This window comes from Panthera onca, chromosome D1, assembly GCF_046562875.1.
Source record: "Panthera onca isolate mPanOnc1 chromosome D1, mPanOnc1 haplotype 2, whole genome shotgun sequence".
Classification (NCBI taxonomy): Eukaryota; Metazoa; Chordata; class Mammalia; order Carnivora; family Felidae; genus Panthera; species Panthera onca.
This window is the reverse complement of record NC_138348.1, coordinates 99207173-99223502: the sequence shown is the minus strand read 5'-3', so window position 1 is coordinate 99223502 and position 16330 is coordinate 99207173. Positions and strand designations below refer to the sequence as shown.

The 16330-nt window shown below is 43.5% G+C and overlaps 2 protein-coding genes and 1 pseudogene across 6 annotated transcripts in view; 2 read left to right on the top strand and 1 right to left on the bottom strand.

Annotated features, from left to right (window-relative positions):
* Nucleotides 1-773: 773 nt before the first annotated feature.
* CD3G (CD3 gamma subunit of T-cell receptor complex) lies at nt 774-9369 on the top strand. Of its 4 annotated transcripts, none has more exons than XM_060604878.3 (7): nt 774-934; nt 5335-5358; nt 5821-6048; nt 6653-6784; nt 7408-7451; nt 7858-7941; nt 8555-9369. In XM_060604878.3, the coding sequence occupies exons 1-6, from the start codon at nt 880-882 to the stop codon at nt 7921-7923; spliced, it is 549 nt and encodes a 182-aa protein (XP_060460861.3). In that variant the 5' UTR covers nt 774-879; the 3' UTR covers nt 7924-7941; nt 8555-9369. The 4 variants fall into 4 exon arrangements, with proteins under 4 accessions (XP_060460861.3, XP_060460862.3, XP_060460860.3 ...); XM_060604879.3 differs by having other exon boundaries at nt 775-934; nt 7858-7937; XM_060604877.3 differs by having other exon boundaries at nt 775-934; nt 7858-7937; nt 8362-9369.
* Nucleotides 9370-10956: 1587 nt separating this feature from the next.
* On the bottom strand, nt 10957-12640 carry LOC132660937 (guanine nucleotide-binding protein G(I)/G(S)/G(O) subunit gamma-3 pseudogene; annotated as a pseudogene).
* A 1036-nt stretch (nt 12641-13676) lies between these two features.
* The window catches only part of UBE4A (ubiquitination factor E4A), a 35973-nt gene continuing 33319 nt past the window's right edge, over nt 13677-16330 (top strand). For both annotated transcript variants that reach the window (XM_060604863.3, XM_060604861.3), the window contains exon 1: nt 13677-13806. The gene's annotated coding sequence lies outside the window, so the exon portion shown is untranslated. The remainder of the gene's footprint in view (nt 13807-16330) is intronic.

Genomic DNA, 16330 nt, shown 5'->3' with positions numbered 1-16330 from the left:
CAATATGATTGACGCACAGGCAGAGTGAGCCTCCCCAGGAGACAGGTGGACTTTTTCCCCCTGAGGCCTATGGGGGTCCAAACTCTCTACACTGCCGGAGTTGGACTATAATTTACCCGAGGGCAGAGATAGCGTGGGTTTGGTTGTTCCCTTCTGTATCTCCAATACCTGGCTCATGTCCGGCACGTCACGAGATCTCTGTACGTGTTTGTTGACTCACTGACCGACCTGCTGAGGGAGACAAACCTTAACATCCTGGAAGCTCTGTTCAGGCTCTGGCCCTTGGAAATATATGGCCTGTCCTCTCGCAATTATTCTTCCTATTCTCTTCCAGGCAGGCACTTTGTTGATGATCTTGTCTCAAAAGAGCAGTGAAAAATTCCTGAGCAAGCGCCTGGACTGAGACGGGCTCGTGTTCAGATCTCCAGCCCTGAGCACGAGTGTCCCCACCTAAATTCCTTAATTCTGGCAACGGCAGCTAGCAACAAGCAACCGGCTGAGATCCTAGCAACAGGTTGGGGCAGAGATGTTTACCTCTCTCACGAAGTGAGGGGCCCAGGCCATCTCCTACCCAGAACCCAAGGGGTTTTCTTGTGCAAGCTGTCCCTGCAATGGGGATCCAGCACTCTCTCCCTCTTCCTCTTGCCACCTCCCATCCTCCACTCCTTAACAGAAGAGCAAAATACATCTGCACCTGCAGCCCTGCTGAGGCCCCCCTTCTGCCCGCATTTCAAGGAGAGGGTGGAGGCTCAGATTCAGGGCTTTCTCTCAGGGGCCCCAGCCTGAAGGATGCTGGGCGGAGCCAGACTAGCTGCTCAACAGGTCAGCTGGCTGCTAGGGGTTGCTTAGTGCTTCTGCAGGGACAAGACAGAGACTGGCATGGAGCAGGGGAAGCAGCTGGCTGGCCTCATCCTGGCCGTCACTCTTCTTCAAGGTAAGGGGTTCTGGCCGCCTGGAGGAAGGCTCAGGGGAAGAGATCATCACCAGGGGGGAAACAATATTGGGATCTCTAACCTCAAGCCTACCAGAGCCATCACATCAGAATTCTGAGAAGGAAGGGCAAAAATGAAGCCTCTTACTGTTCTTTGCCAGAGAGAAGCAGTGTCCCTTGAGAGACATGGGGTCCCTGTCTCTTCAGAAGTGAAAACAGAGGACTTTACAGGCTAGAGAGAGGACCCGGATGTCGCCATCTTAGGTCGAATGTAGCCCCAAAGGGCACAGGGCAGGAACCTGAAGAGAAAAAGTATGTGTTCCTTAACGCAGAGCTGGAGTGAGGAGCAGACAGACCGATAAGGCATTTGCTCACTCGGTTGGTCAGCTGGTCAACTGGTCAACAAATATGAGTGAGATCCTGTTACATAACAGGCTAGAAGGGTATAAGGATGAATAAAAACCTCTGCCCTAGTGAGCTTATAGTCTAACTGGAGAGAGAAGCTTCAGTGTCACCAGATTGAATGTAATGTGCAGTAAAGGGTGTCTGTATGCATATGCAGTTGGAAATAAACAACAGGAAGTAGACGAACTGGGTCAATGCCTGGAATCTGGACTAGAGATGGTTCTCCACATACCGGGGGGAGGCTAAAACCACAAAAGTTGTTGAAATCACACAAGTACAATGTGAGATCCCCAAAGAAGAGGAGTGAGGATGGAACCGAGAAGATATTAACCTTTAAAGGGTCATTAGAGAAAAACATCTCGAAGAAGAGAGAAGAGGATGATCACAGGGCTGGAATAACCAGATGAGTGCAATACCATCGAAAACCAAAGGAGGACAGAGCTTCTAGGAGGAAAGAATCACCAAGAGTATGAAATATTATAGAAAGGTCTGCTGATAGAATATATTTAAAAGTTTAAATCTGTGGAATCTGGCAAAATAAAGGAGGGCCATGCCTGATTTATAACAGTTTCAGTGGGGTAGTATGAGTGGAAACTGAATGGAAACATGTAGAAGATACAGGGCAGGTGATAAAGTGCACCAAATGCAAACTATTCTTTTTTTTTTTTTTTCAAGAATTTTCAGTTGTTTATTTATTTATTTATTTTAATGTTTTTACTTATTTTTGAGACAGAGAGAGACAGAGCATGAGCAGGGGAGGGGCAGAGAGAGAGAGCGGGACACAGAATCTGAAACGGGCTCCAGGCTCTGAGCTGTCAGCACAGAGCCCAATGCAGGGCTCGAACTCACAGACTGTGAGATCATGACCTGAGCTGAAGTTGGATGCTTAACTGACTGAGCCACCCAGGCACCCCCAGACTATTCTTTAAAGATGTTTGGATGAGGACAGTTTAAGTGGTAAGTAGAAAAGGAAATAGGGTCTAAGATGAACTATTTTTGAGTGAGAGAGAAATCTGAGCACGTTTCTAGGCTGAAGGAAACGATAGTAGACCAAGGTCCTGGAGTTGATGTTGGAAGGATGGAGTCAAGAGTGGGCTCAAGGATGCAGAGAAGACAACCTTACCATCTGAGACGAAGAGAAAGGAAGATGGCTTTAGTCATGGGTAGGCATGTAGATGGAAAGGAAGCCACAGAAGGTCGTTACGGCATCTACATTCTCAGTGAACTAAGTGGAAGGCAATGCCACTTGCTGAAACCAAGCTGGGTGATGGCTGAGCGGGGGACTTGAAGAAGACAAGCCACCAGTGAGCTGTGTGAACTTGGACAATGCCTCCTTTCTGGGGCTCTGTTGGCTCACTAGTCAACCTAGGAAATGTAGCTACATGAGCTCTCAAATCCTAAAAAGGAGTAAGACTCAGAGAAGCAAAATTAAAAGATGTCAGCAAGCAGGTGGACCCTCTCTCCTATAAAATCTGAGTTAGAATGAGGGACCTCTTTGTCCCTCCCATGGTGACCAGGTGGTCAGGAAGAAAGGCTAGCAAGAAATCTTCTTAACGGTTTGTCTTGCTTTTCTTTTTTTTTTTTTTTAATTCAATCATCCAGTCATGCATGCATTCATTCAACAAATGTAAAGCTCTGACCATGTTCCACATACTGTACTAGGTACTATTAGTAATCCGTTCAGTCCTGCTAGAAGTTCTAAAACAGCTGACTCCTTCCAACCGTTTCCATCATACCTTTTTTTCCCATCATACTTCACTTCTGCCCTATCTGTCCCCATCACACGCTCTACATCTAGACGCACTACCTCTCTGTCCTTTTCCAACCCGTGTCTTTGCTCGTCTATTCTTTCTTCCCAGAATGCTCTTCTCTGTCCGGTGAATTCCTAATCATTCTTTGAGGCCCAGCCAAACATCACCTTCTCTGTTAAGGTTTCCCTGTCCCTCACTCTTGGGCAAAATCAATAGCTTCTGCCCCACTTTCATATGCACTCATGGAAGTACTAAAGATAATTGACAAATTCTATTGTATTAATTCCATACATATTTATTTTTTCTACTTCATTGTAAACGCTTTGGAAGCAGCAAGTTAGTTCTTGTATTACAGTCTTTTTTTTTCCACCCTGGTTAATCATGCCAGGTACATAACAGTGCTTAGTTCATGTTTGGATTAAACTCATTTGAGTTGAATTCCCGTGTCAGTGCTCTGTAGTACATCCACCATACAACTCTACTACCCTGAGTTTTGAGACAGATTTGAGGGCTATTGAAGACCTACCTCCCCTACGGCATCCAGGGTTTCTACAAAAAAACGGATCACCAAGGCTGAGGATTCTAGAAGTACGTACTTTAAAAAGTCTTTACTTAGTGTAGGGGTGGCTGGGTGGCTCAGTCAGTTAAGGGTCTCTTGATTTCATCTCAGATCATGATCTCACAGTTCGTGGGATTGACCCCCAGGTTGGGCTCCATGCTATTAGTACGGAGCTTGCTTGGGACCCTCTCTCTCTCTCTCCCTCTCTCTGCCCCTCCCCTGCTCACACTCTCTCTCACTCTCTCAAAATAAATAAATAAACATTTCTTTAAAAAGGTCTTTAGTTGGTAGGGGCGCCTGGGTGGCTCAGTTGGTTAAGCGTCGACTTCAGCTCAGGTCATGATCTCACGGTCCATGAGTTCAAGCCCCGCATCGGGCTCTGTGCTGACAGCTCAGAGCCTGGAGCCTGCTTCAGATTCTGCGTCTCCCTCTCTCTGACCCTCCTCCAGTCATGCTCTGTCTCTCTCTGTCTCAAAAATAAACAAACATTTAAAAAAACTTTTTAAAAGCGGGGGCTTTAGTTGGTGTAAGCCCACGTTTGGCCAGAACTTTAGCTGCTAAAAAAAAGCAGAGCATTCCAGACTACACAGGCAATACCCTTATGAATATTGCAGTACCGTTCTGATGCTAACCATCCAGAGTTAATATCAGACTCCACAGGTTAAGGGCACTGTCCCCAACAAGACTGCCTTCATTTTAAATTCCAGGCACAAGTTCAGAGGTTCCCATACCACCTACACTTCTGACGCACAGGGTACAAATCTGGAGGGTTCCCAGATTTGATAATATGTTAGAACAACGCACGGAACTCGGGAAAGTGCCGCATTTACTATTACAGTTTTAGTATAAAAAAATAAAATCAGGATTTTCCATGAAGAAGCACATAAAGTAAAGTCTGAGAGGGCCCTGAACACAGAGCTTCTGTGCTTTCTCCCTGTGGAATCAGAGTACATCACCCTCCTAATACATTGTGTTTACCAACGAGGAAGTTCCACTGAGGTTCTTGGTTGTTGTTGGTTTTGTTTTTTTTTTTCATTTTGTTTATTTGAGACAGAGAGAGCATGTGAGCATGGGAGAGGGGCAGAGGGAGAGAGAGAGAGTCTCAAGCAGGCTCCCTGCTTGGCACAGAGCCTAACATGAGGCTCAATCTCACGACCCTGGGATCATGACCCACCCTGAAATCAAGAGTCAGACGTTCAACTGACTGAGCCACCCAGGTGCCTGTGCACTGAGTTTTTATTGGGGTTTCATGACATAGGTATAATTGATTGAATAATTGGCCATGTGACGGAACTCAATCTCCAGGCCCCTTCCCTTCCAGGGCTCAAAGTCCTAGATTACATGGTTCTTGACCAGCCCCATCCTGAGTCATCTCATTAGCATAAACTCATATATGGTCCAAAAGCCCACGAAGAATAACAGACAATCCTATCGCTCATGAAATTCCAAGGCTTTAGAAACTCCCTCCCAGGAATCCAGGACAAACACCAGACACATTATTATACAGCACCCTGAATTCAATTTGATGATTTAGGCTACACTTCAATGAAATAAGTATAAATACCGTCCACTCCCGTAGATTAGGATCTCTCTCTATCTTGGCCTCAAATGACGATGGAAATGCTACCTCAGGGCATCTGAATGACTCTATGCCCAGCTAACCCGCTCTCTGTCTTCTATCTCTACAGGTACTCTGGCCCAGTCAAAACAAGGTAGGGTGCATGGCTTCTTTCTATCCTCAAATCTCATAGAAATATGGTTCCTACCATAGTGGTCCTACAGGAGTGACTGATGGAAGGGATAGGATGATGAATGATAAATAGCAAATCTCTCGTTGCCTTCCAGATGAGTGGCCAGTCATGAACAGGCAGTTTTCCTGTAGCTAAGCAATTCATTCTCTAGTTCTTGGAGTAGAAACGGGACACTAGCAGCTACGGCCTATTCAAAGTGAGACTCACGAACCAACAGCATTAGCATCACCTGGGAGATGCCACATTGCAATCCCTTCCCAGAACTACTAAATGGAACCTGAAATTCTCACTAGATCCCCATGTGATCCATGCGCACATTAAAGTTTGAGAAGCACTGCTGTGATGGTCTGGTCCTGATACCCCAGGGCAGGGAGAATTCCAGAGGAGAGATCCTTAACAGACCATGGCTTTTTCCCTTTTCAGAAATTCCTGTGGTAAGAGTAAACAGCGATCGAGAAGATGGTTCGGTACTTCTGACTTGTGAGTCACCAGACAAAGATGTCAAATGGTTTAAAGATGGGAAGGAAATAAAGTCCCACAAAAAGAATAAAAATATACAGAATCTGGGAAGCAGTATCAAGGACCCTCAAGGGATATATTGGTGTCAAGGATCCAAGAACCGCTCAAGAACACTCCAAGTGTATTTCAGAAGTATGTAATCCCCTTCGGTTTGTTTGTCGTACAATTAATCAGTACTTGCTGTTCTGGCGGGCCTCCTGCCCCGGGTGGGCGAGTATGGAAATAGACACGAAACCGTTCTGGCTCTCTTAATCTCAGCTTGCCCCTTTTTGAATATAACAACACAGTTCCCCCAATCTTCTTGGAAAAGCATAACCGGTCCTATAAAGGATGGTTTGATTTTGGATGGACCCCCACGGATTGGAGCAGTCGGCTTTTGCTGCTATAAACTGAGTTGGTGTAGCTAGGGGAGACAGAGGAGATTATAAGGTGAGCGGCAATCAAATGTAGAAGGCAGTTGACCACGGAGAAGAAGATCTGATCTTCCTTCTATTTCCTATAGTTCCTGGTGGTAAGACTACATGGGCTTGCTTCCCCAGGACACCTGGGCCACAGAAGGACATCAAGAAGTATTGCATTCTTAGCGCAGGTGTCCTCCCAGGCAATTCCTTTCCATACCATGCACAGAGGAGTCTGCTACCCTAAATATAGGCATTATCACTTGTAGGCAAGAGAAAAAGATGCAGAAGAACCCCTTTCACACCCTGAAGGACCTTGTCCCTCCCTTTCCCCACAGTGTGTCAGAACTGCATTGAACTAAGCGGAGCCACCGTATCCGGCTTTGTCTTCGCTGAGATCATCAGCATTTTGTTCCTTGCTGTTGGGGTCTACTTCATTGCTAGACAGGATGGAGTTCGCCAGTCAAGAGGTAAGAAGAAGGTTCTTGAATGAGGGACGGGGCCACCTAGGACCCTCAGTTTCCTTCCTACCGACATAGACCCAATAGAAGAGACGAGGTAGGCATGCGTTGTGGACGCGCACAGTTGGGTGAAAAGGACACCGCTTTTTCACAGCACGCGTGCCCGTCACAAGATCCACCTCCCTCTGATTTTCCTCCGTGTTTTTAAAAAACTCTTCGCTGTCGTAAAACCTACACATAGAAAAATGCATGAGTGACAAGCATACGGCTAAACAAAGCAAACACACTCATGAATCCAACACCCAGTTTAAGACCGAGAATATTACCAACACCCTAGAAGTCCCCTCTGTGGTCAATTCCGGCCTCTCCCTAGCCCTCAAAGTGAGCACTATCCTGACTTCTAACAGCATTGATTAATTTTGCCTGTTTTCACTCCTTATGTCAGTGGACTCATACAGCAGATACTCGTGTGTGTGTTTCTTTCACTCAAAAACATGCTTGTGAGATGTATCTGTATTCTCGTATGAAGATGTATTTCACTAATTCTTACTGCTAGCTAGTACTCTAGTGTGTGAATAGAACCCAATTTGTTAGCCACTCTACTTTGAGTGTTTTGTTTATTTTTTGTGCAGCTTCGGACAAGCAGACTCTGTTGTCCAATGACCAGCTCTACCAGGTAAGGGAAGGGGGAGTGAAAGAGACATTGCTACAATTCGGGGTAAAATTTGGAGGGGGGGGGGGGGGGACAAGTTATTTGGAAGATACCGTACAGATAAGGAACTACTTAGGGCATACCAGATGATTACATAGTTACCCTTTGAGTAGAATGGATGAAAGAAAAAGAAGGGTTGAAAGAGACTGAGGTCAGGATCTAGTGAGAAAAAGTTGAAGGACACACTGAGAGGGACACACAAAGAAACTGTATACAGAGCCTCCCTTCCCCCTTGTCCTCTCTCCACCCCCTGGACAGGGAAGCACCCACTCCAAAGGCTTGCACATGAAAAAGCACTCAATAAATATGCATCAGATTAATTCAGAGAGGGGGAGGGAGGATGAGTTTATGACCGTGCTGTCCTTTTTAGCCCCTCAAGGATCGGGAAAATGACCATTACAGCCACCTTCAAGGAAAACAGTTGAGGAAAAATTGAACTCAGGACTCAAAGTAGGTGTGTTCTTCTATACCAATTCTAAGAAATTACCTTTCCTTTACCTGCCCTTCCAACTGCTGCCAAGTCTGTCTCCTTTCCCCAACCAACTCTAAAGCTTAGGGGAGAGTGGGTGACTGATAATTCTCGGTGGTGCGGGACTGCTCTGTGCATTGTAGGGTTTTTAGCAACATCCCTGCCCTCTATCTGCCAGATGCCAGTGGTGCCCCCAGCCGTAACAATCAAAAATATCTCCAGATAGGGACGTCTGGGTGGCTCAGTCGGTTAAGCTTCCAACTCTGTGTTGACAGCTCAGAGCCTGGAGCCCGCTTTGGATTCTGTGTCTCCCCTCTCTTTCTGCCCCTCCCCTGCTCGCTTGCCCTCTCTCTCAAAAATAAATAAACCTTACTTTTTTTCTTTTTTTTTTTTTTTAATCTCCAGATATTTCAAATGTCTCCTCCAGGGCAAAATCACCTTTTGTTAAGAACCACTGACCTCTATTAACTTTCAATCAACCAATCAATCAATCAGAAGTTCTGATTCAATCAAGCAGGAAAAGTGTCTATCAGGAAAACAAGACCCAAGCATTATTTGGTTTTCTGAACCCACCCCAATTTTTCTTTTTTCAATCCAGGTGTCCTCCCTTCTGGATAGGTCTCAGGAACATAGCAATACGTTTTGGAGCACTCCTAGCTGAGAGAATTTCAGCCCTAAATCTAGATTCAAGTTTCCCAAAGGCGACAAATGGAGAAGAAAGGCCGTCAGAACAAATTTGGATTTTTCTCAAAATAAAACAAAATTAAAGGAAAATAATATGTACGGTGTTGCAGGAGCGCCACCTATTGGAAGGTAGTTTTTCTGTAAAAGAACATTGAAAAGATCTAATAACCCCCTCTATTTGAATATTATTTTTTAAAGTTTTAATTTTTGTTTACTTTTTGTATGTGTCATAATTTACTTGGTTTAAATATGCAATGAAAGGTCTCCCTCCACCTCCATCCCCAGCCATTCAGCTGTCCTCTCCAGAGACAAAACAACATACTAGTTTCATATAAGGTGTTATAAATCAGAGTATTCTAGGCATACACAAGCAAGCTCTTAAGTACATATTATTCTCCCTTTCCCTATTTTTCACACCAATGGTATCATACTATCTCCATCTTGCACTTTCACCTAATAACACCCTAAGATTGATGCAGCTGGGTGGCTCAGTCAGTTGAGCATCTGACTTTTCATCTCAGCTCAGGTTATGATCTCATGGTTCATGAGTTCAAGCCCCACGTTGGGCTCTGTGCTGACAGCGTGAAGCCTGCTTGGGATTCTCTCTCTCTCTCTCTCTCTCTCTCTCTCTGCCCCAACCTCTCTCTCTCTCTCTCAAAATAGATAAATAAACTTTTTAAAAAAATAACCTTAAGATTATTTCATATCAATAAGTAAAGGAACTTTTTTTTTAATGCAGCCACGTTGTACAGATACGCTATATTTTATTTAACCAATGCTCTGCTGATGGGCATTTAAGTTGCTTCCAATATTTTGTTCTTACGATGCTGTAATGACTAACATTATATAAGTGTCATCTAAAAAAAATAATTGTATTGAGGTATAGTTTACATGCCATAAAATTCACTCATTTTAAGCAATTTCTCCTGTTCTCCGTGTTAGAGAATTTACTCAATTGTACCCTCATCACCATAAACCAGTTGTAGAACATTTTCATTGCCTTCTTCAGATTCCTTGTGCTGTTTCCAGTCATTCCCTGTTCCCACCCTCAGCCCCAGGCGATGACTATTATCTTTTCTGTCTCATCAGATTTGCCTTTTCTGGACATTTCACATAAATGGAATTATACAAACTGCTCTGGACATTCTCATGTTAATCTTTGTGTGGGTGTCTTCATTTTTCTCGGGTTGATTCATGGGTGTGAAGAATTGCTAGGTTGTATGGTAAATCTCTGTTTAGCTTTTTAAGAACCTCCCTGTACCATTTTACATTCCCACTAGCTAGCAATGGGTGAGGGTTTCTGTTTCTCCACATCCTCACCAATATTTGTTACTATATATTTTTTTAGTATAGCCATTCTCGTAGGTATAAAATGGTATTTACTGGACCTTTAATTTGCATTTCCCTAATGACTAATGATGTTGAACATCTTTTCACATGCTTATTAGCCTTTCTTACATCTTTCGTGAAATGTCTATTCAAATCTTTTTTTTTTTTTTAGTTTTTTTTTTGTCTCACTGTTGAATTGAAAGAGTTCTTATATATTTTGAATACAAGTCTTTTATTACAAGACATTATTTGGAAATACATCTACCCGTCTTCGGCTTGCCTTCTCATTCTCTTCATGGTGACTTTTGAAGCACAAAGAAATTTTAATTTTGATGAAGTCCATTTTATCCATTTTTTCTCTTATGGATTGTGCTTTTGGTATCATGTCTAAGAACTCTTTGCCAAACCCAAGATCACAAAGATTTCTTCTATGTCTTCTTTTTACAGTTAAAATTTCCATAGTTTTAGTTGTGACATTTGAACATGCTTAAGACTATTTGTAACAAATACAAATAAATGAACTTTGGATACTGTAATGTGTCTGCACTTGCAATTTTATTAAATATTGCCAAATTGCACTTAATGGAGGTTGGACCAGTATATACTCCTAATAATAATAATTGAGAGTGTCTTTTACTCCATACTTTTTGAGCTTTGCCAATCTGATAAGTTAAATATAGCATCTCAGTGTAGTTTTAATTTACATTCTTCTTATAAAAAATGAGAGCCACGAGTTTTTCCCTCTCATGATATATAGGCTCGTATCTTTTTCTCTTTTTCTTATTGACTTGCAACAGCTCTTTACATATGTGGGAAACTAGACCTTTTGTCTGTGATATTAGTTGCAAATATTTTTCCAACTTTGGTATTTGTTCTTTGACTTGATGATGATTGGTTTTCTGTGCACATTTTACAAATATCTGCATAGAGTAGAATTCATTGGTCTTTTATGGCTTCTAGGTTGTTTCCTTTTTTTTTTTTTTTTTTTTTTTTTTTGAGAGTCTGGATGACTTTATTCTTTAAATGGTTTTACCCTTCTCATAGCTCCAGGTGAGACTGAGAGCACTGACCCGGGCTATCCCTCTCTCCATTGTCTGACCAGTCACAGAGAGAAGCCAGCAGGATGCTGGCAGAGTCTGACGGCCCTTCTGGGGATGGAGCTAAAGGGGCCTCCCCCAGTCAGGGGGTACTTAAGCTCAGCTGCAGTGGGCGACAAAATGGGGTCGACAGATAGGTGACAGAGAGCTTCAGAATACCTCACAGGGTTGGACAAGGGCTAGGGATGGGATGCAGGGACCCTCGGGGGCTCACAACAATTACTGACCTAAGGAAGGGCCTAGGAGAGGGAAAGGTGAAGAGCTTGTGGTGGGGGGGGACAGAGCAATTCAAAGGAGGGCACAGAAGAACCTCTTCTCCCAGAAGAGGTTCTCCAAAGTGGGCACAGGGGTGATGAGGGGATCCTCGCAGGAGTGGGCATCACAGTAAGCCATCAAGTCTGCTGCTGCCTTGAACACCTTTATCCGGCACAAGGTGGCTTCACTCTTCAGCTGTTTCACCATCTTGCGGGCTTGCTCAGTACTCATTGTGCTGTTCACAGGAGTCTCCGCTTTCATCCTGAGGCCACCGGCAGCGAGGGCCCTGTGGAGTAGTCAGTGGGGTGCACAAAACCTGCCTGAGATGGGTGCCCCACCTTGCAGGAAGTTGCACCTGAAAGTATCTACTGCAGCAGCAGAAACAGCTGATACAAAGAAGGCCACTGGGGAGGGTCAGGGCACAGGTCCCTCGAGGGCTGGACCCAGTTCCTGCAGCTCAAGCACTCTAGGCTCTTTCCTATTTAGAAAGGTCTTCCCCATTTTAAGATTATTCTTTTAAGAATTTTTTCCTATGAATTCCACCTGCATTTCTATGGTGTCATTTTATACATTTAAATCTTTGATCCATCTTGAATTAATTTTAACGCAAAGGCCAAATATATTGACTAACTTTTAAACTGTATAGCTATCCAGTTATTCCAGAACTATATTTTTTTTTAAGTTTATTTATTTATTTTGAGAGAGACAGATTCAGCATGAGACGGGGAGGGGCAGAGAGAGAGGGAGAATCCCAAGCAGGCTCTTCACTGTCACCGCAGAGCCCAACGAGGGTCTTGAACCTATGAACATGAGATCATGACCTGAGCAGAAACCAAGAAGTGGACCCCTAACCAACTGAGCCACCCAGGTGCCCCCCGGGACTATTTTTTGAATGACCCATCTTGTGCCTGTTGATTTTAAGTGGTGTCCCCACTCCAATCTCACCAGACAAGTACATTTACGTGTTGTGCAACCATCACCTCCCTCCATTTCAAGGACTTTTCATCATCTCAACCTCTGTACCCATTAAACAATAATTCCCCATTCTTCCCTTCCCCCCAGCTCCTAATAACCTCTATTCTACTTTTCTATGTCTATGAATTTGTCTATGCTAGGTACCACATATAAATGGAATTACACAATATTTGCCCTCTTGTCTCTGGCTGATTTCACATAACAATGTTTTCAAAGTTTATCCATGTTACAGCATGTATTAGAATTTCAGACTTTTTAAGGCTGCATAACAGTCAATTGTAGGTATATACCACATTTTGTTTATTCATTCATTCGTCCCTGGACATTTTGGGTTGTTTCCACCTTTTGGCTAGTATGAATAATTTTGCTACGAACATTGGTGTACAAGTACTTGTTTGAGTCTCTGCCTTCAATTCTTTGAGGTTTACACCCAGAAGTGGAATTTATTGCATCATATGGTAATTCTATGTTTAACCATTTGAGGAACCACCAAAAATTTCCCCAAAGTGCTGCACTATTTTACATTCCCATCAGCAACGCTCAAGGGTTCCTATTTTTCTCGACAACAGCACATATTTTCCTCTTTTTCTTTTTCTTTCCTTTCTTTTATTTATTTATTTATTTATTTATTTATTTATTTATTTATTTTGGTAATAGGCTTCTTCCTAAAGAATGTGAGGTGTTATTTCATTGCAGTTTCAATTTGCATTTCCCTAATTAGCGACATTGAGCATCTTTTCGTGTGCTTATTGGCCATTTGTATATCCTCCTCGGAGAAATGTCGACTGAAGTCCATTGCCCATTTTTGAATCACATTGTGTGGGGGTTTTGTTGTTGAGTTGTATAAGTTCTTTATATACTTTGGATGTGAATCCTTTGTCGGATATATGATTTACAAATATTGTGTTTCATGCTATGAATTGTCTTTTCACTTGCACTCTTGAAAAGTATGCTGCTTTCACAGCCTTTGTGTACCTCAAAGTAACCTTGTAGCATGCATATTGACACTTTACAGCAAGAAAAATAAAATCCAAAGCTACCGTATCTTAGCACACTGCCTGACACCTAATAAGAGCTCAAAATTTTGTTATTATTATTGTTATTATTGCTGCTGTTGTTTCCTCATAGATAATAATAATCTATGAAGAGCAACGGAAGCTGCTTCAAAAAGGCACGACACTCATATTTCACCAAGCTCCAGGCGGCCCCGCGGACACCCCACCTCCCCACTGCAGTCTTTCTCAGCCCCTCCTCCAACCCGGCCCCGCCCCCCAGGAGCCCAGAGGCACTTCCGCCCCGCCCACCAGGCTGGCGCATGCGCCGTCGAGGTATTTGCGCGCCAGTTCCCCGAGCTGGGCGGCACACCCTGTTTCCGGCGCCCGGATGAGATTCCGCAAGGCCTGGCGCCTGGTCGTGATGTAAGCTCCGGTTGTCGTGCTGAGTCGGAAGTGGGAACCCTTCGGCCGCTAAGACTTCTGTCGTGTCGTCGCTGCTGGCCTTTCAGGCTCTGGTAAGAGAGGAAATAGCTTCAGGGGAGGGGGTCGTTGAGTCTGCGATGGGATATTTTTCTCCTAGTTGAATGCCGCTCCGGGCCTCTGCACTTTTGCCTCCAAATTCCTTCTCCTGTGCTTTCCTGACCCTTGACCCTCTCCTTCATGAACTTCGACTCTGTCTGATTTGGGAACCCTTTACAGTGCCCCCAGCTTCTGGCATCTCTCCCCTCCTTTGCCATTCCCTTCCAGGAAAAGCCCAGAATACTGGCCATGCGTTATCTTTGACTTCCTTCCTCTGGAATGAGCGCCGAGTGGGTGGGTCTCCTTCCTTGCCGCGAATCCCTTATGGAACCTGGAGGGATGACATGTAAAGCGTAGACAGCAAATAGCCAGATACCAGAGAAGGTAATATTAAGCACGGGACGCAGTAATCAAGCCAGCTGAATACATATGGCAAGATGGTGACATTTCTTCAGCCACCTGATCAGTTCACTACTCAGAACTCTCCTGGCGCTCTGCTTCGTTCTCCCTCAGTAAAAGGGTGTAGAAGACACTAATGAGATTGCGTAACCACAGCTCGGGAGCTTATATTTGATGGGCCTTCTCTTTGGGATCAGTTTTTCACTCCCAGAACAAGGATGTGTTTAGTCTCACTGTTTTGGTCTCACATGGGAGTCCTCCTGAGATAAAATGGGACCCAGGAAAGAATGCTGTCGGCTTTTTAACTTGATGAGATCCTTCTAACTTGCTGAAATGTTGTTAGGATCTCTTGCCACATTATCAGGACCTGAAAGGATTTGGGCGTGGAACATATGACAGTGAAAACATTTTAATTCTTTTTTGGTTTAATGTATGTATTACTCACCAGGACAGAGACCTTACTGAGTATGGTTTAGTAGAGCTTGATTTTGCCAATCCAATTTTATGAAGTATTCTACATATTTCTGTTTAAAAGCATTACTAAGTCTGATGTTAAAACATTTGTGTGCTCACCTTTTTAAGAGCTGACATTGGTCCTTAGGGATTAGCAGTACGGTTCATAAACAAAAGATTGAATGGAGGTGGGGATGAAAGGATTTTTGTAGGACTGGAAATAAGTAGCTATTATAGATGTAGACCTTTGCAGGGAGTATTATCTGAGTGAATTGTGTTTTTAAGTAGGAAATATTGAAAAGGAATCAAATCCGGGGCACCTGGGTGGCTCAGTCAGTTGAGCGTCCGACGGCTGCTCAGGTTATGATCTCAGTTCGTGGGTTCAAGCCCCACCTCGGGTTCTGTGCTGACAGCTCAGAGTCTGGAGCCTGCTTTGGATTCTGTGTCTTCCTCTCTGTCTGCCCCTGCCCTGCTTGTGTTCTCTCTGTGTCTCAAAAATAAATAAATAAACATTAAAAAAAAAAAAAGGAATCAAATCCAAAAGCTCTTAAAGGTTGGTGGTGTCACCAACAGGATGGTGCTGTATCTCTGTATGGCAGTTGAAAACAGAAGATTATAAATAATCCGTGCCATTGAATATTAAAACAAAATATCAGGGTTCCATTTTATCAGATCTTTTGGAGTGGGTGATATCTAGGTGCTCTTAACATTTGTGAGACCATTGATCATCTCCACAAAGACTCCCATCAAGTGATCATTCCTCCCTTTTCCTATGAAACTTTTCTGTAAGTGGTTACACAGTATTTGCCATTTGACTACGACAGTAGCTTGTGCACAGAGTTGAAGTTCATATGAAAAAGATGAACTTAGTGAGGACAGGCAAAAGCTTTTGTTCTTCAAAAAGACATATAGCGGAGATGACAAGAGATTTATTTCCGTCTGTACCCTACACATGCTGAGATACCAAAGAGCCACAAGTGTCTGGCCCGGAAGTTTGAGCTCCTACTGTGACCCAAGACACATAGCAAAGCCCTTGTAGGATCATGGGTGCTGCTATTGATTACAAGGTCAGGAGTAATTACATGTAAGGTTAAATCATTTAATAAATATGTATGTGGGATTTTGTGATGGTGATATATAATGCCAGACACGGAAGAAAAACTAATCAGACATGAAAATGTACTCAAATTGCTTCCTGTCTAGCAGGGTAGGAGATTTGCATTAGGAATACAGCATAGAAAGTTATAAATCCTATTAATATAGATAAAATGTAATGGGAAGCTAGCTTCTTTTTATAATATGACAGTATACTATTGAGAAAGGAGGAAATAATGCCATTTATTATCATAAACCCTGTTCATTTGTCTTGATAGTCTTAGGATCCTATCTTTTCATATGTTCTGTATTCCTAGCTTTCAACTTCCTTTCTACAAACATGGTGCAGATGATGCATCATCTCCTTTGTATTAAACTAAACTCTTCTCAATTGTGGGGGTTTTCTTTAATAAGATCGTATTTTTAAGTAATCTCTATACCCAATGTGGGGCTCAAACTTAGAACCCTGAGATCAGGAGTTGCGTTCTCTACTGACGGAGCCAGCCTGGCGCTCCTCAGTTGTGTGTTTAAAAACCCCCTGGAGGGGCGCCTGGGTGGTTCAGTCGGTTAAGC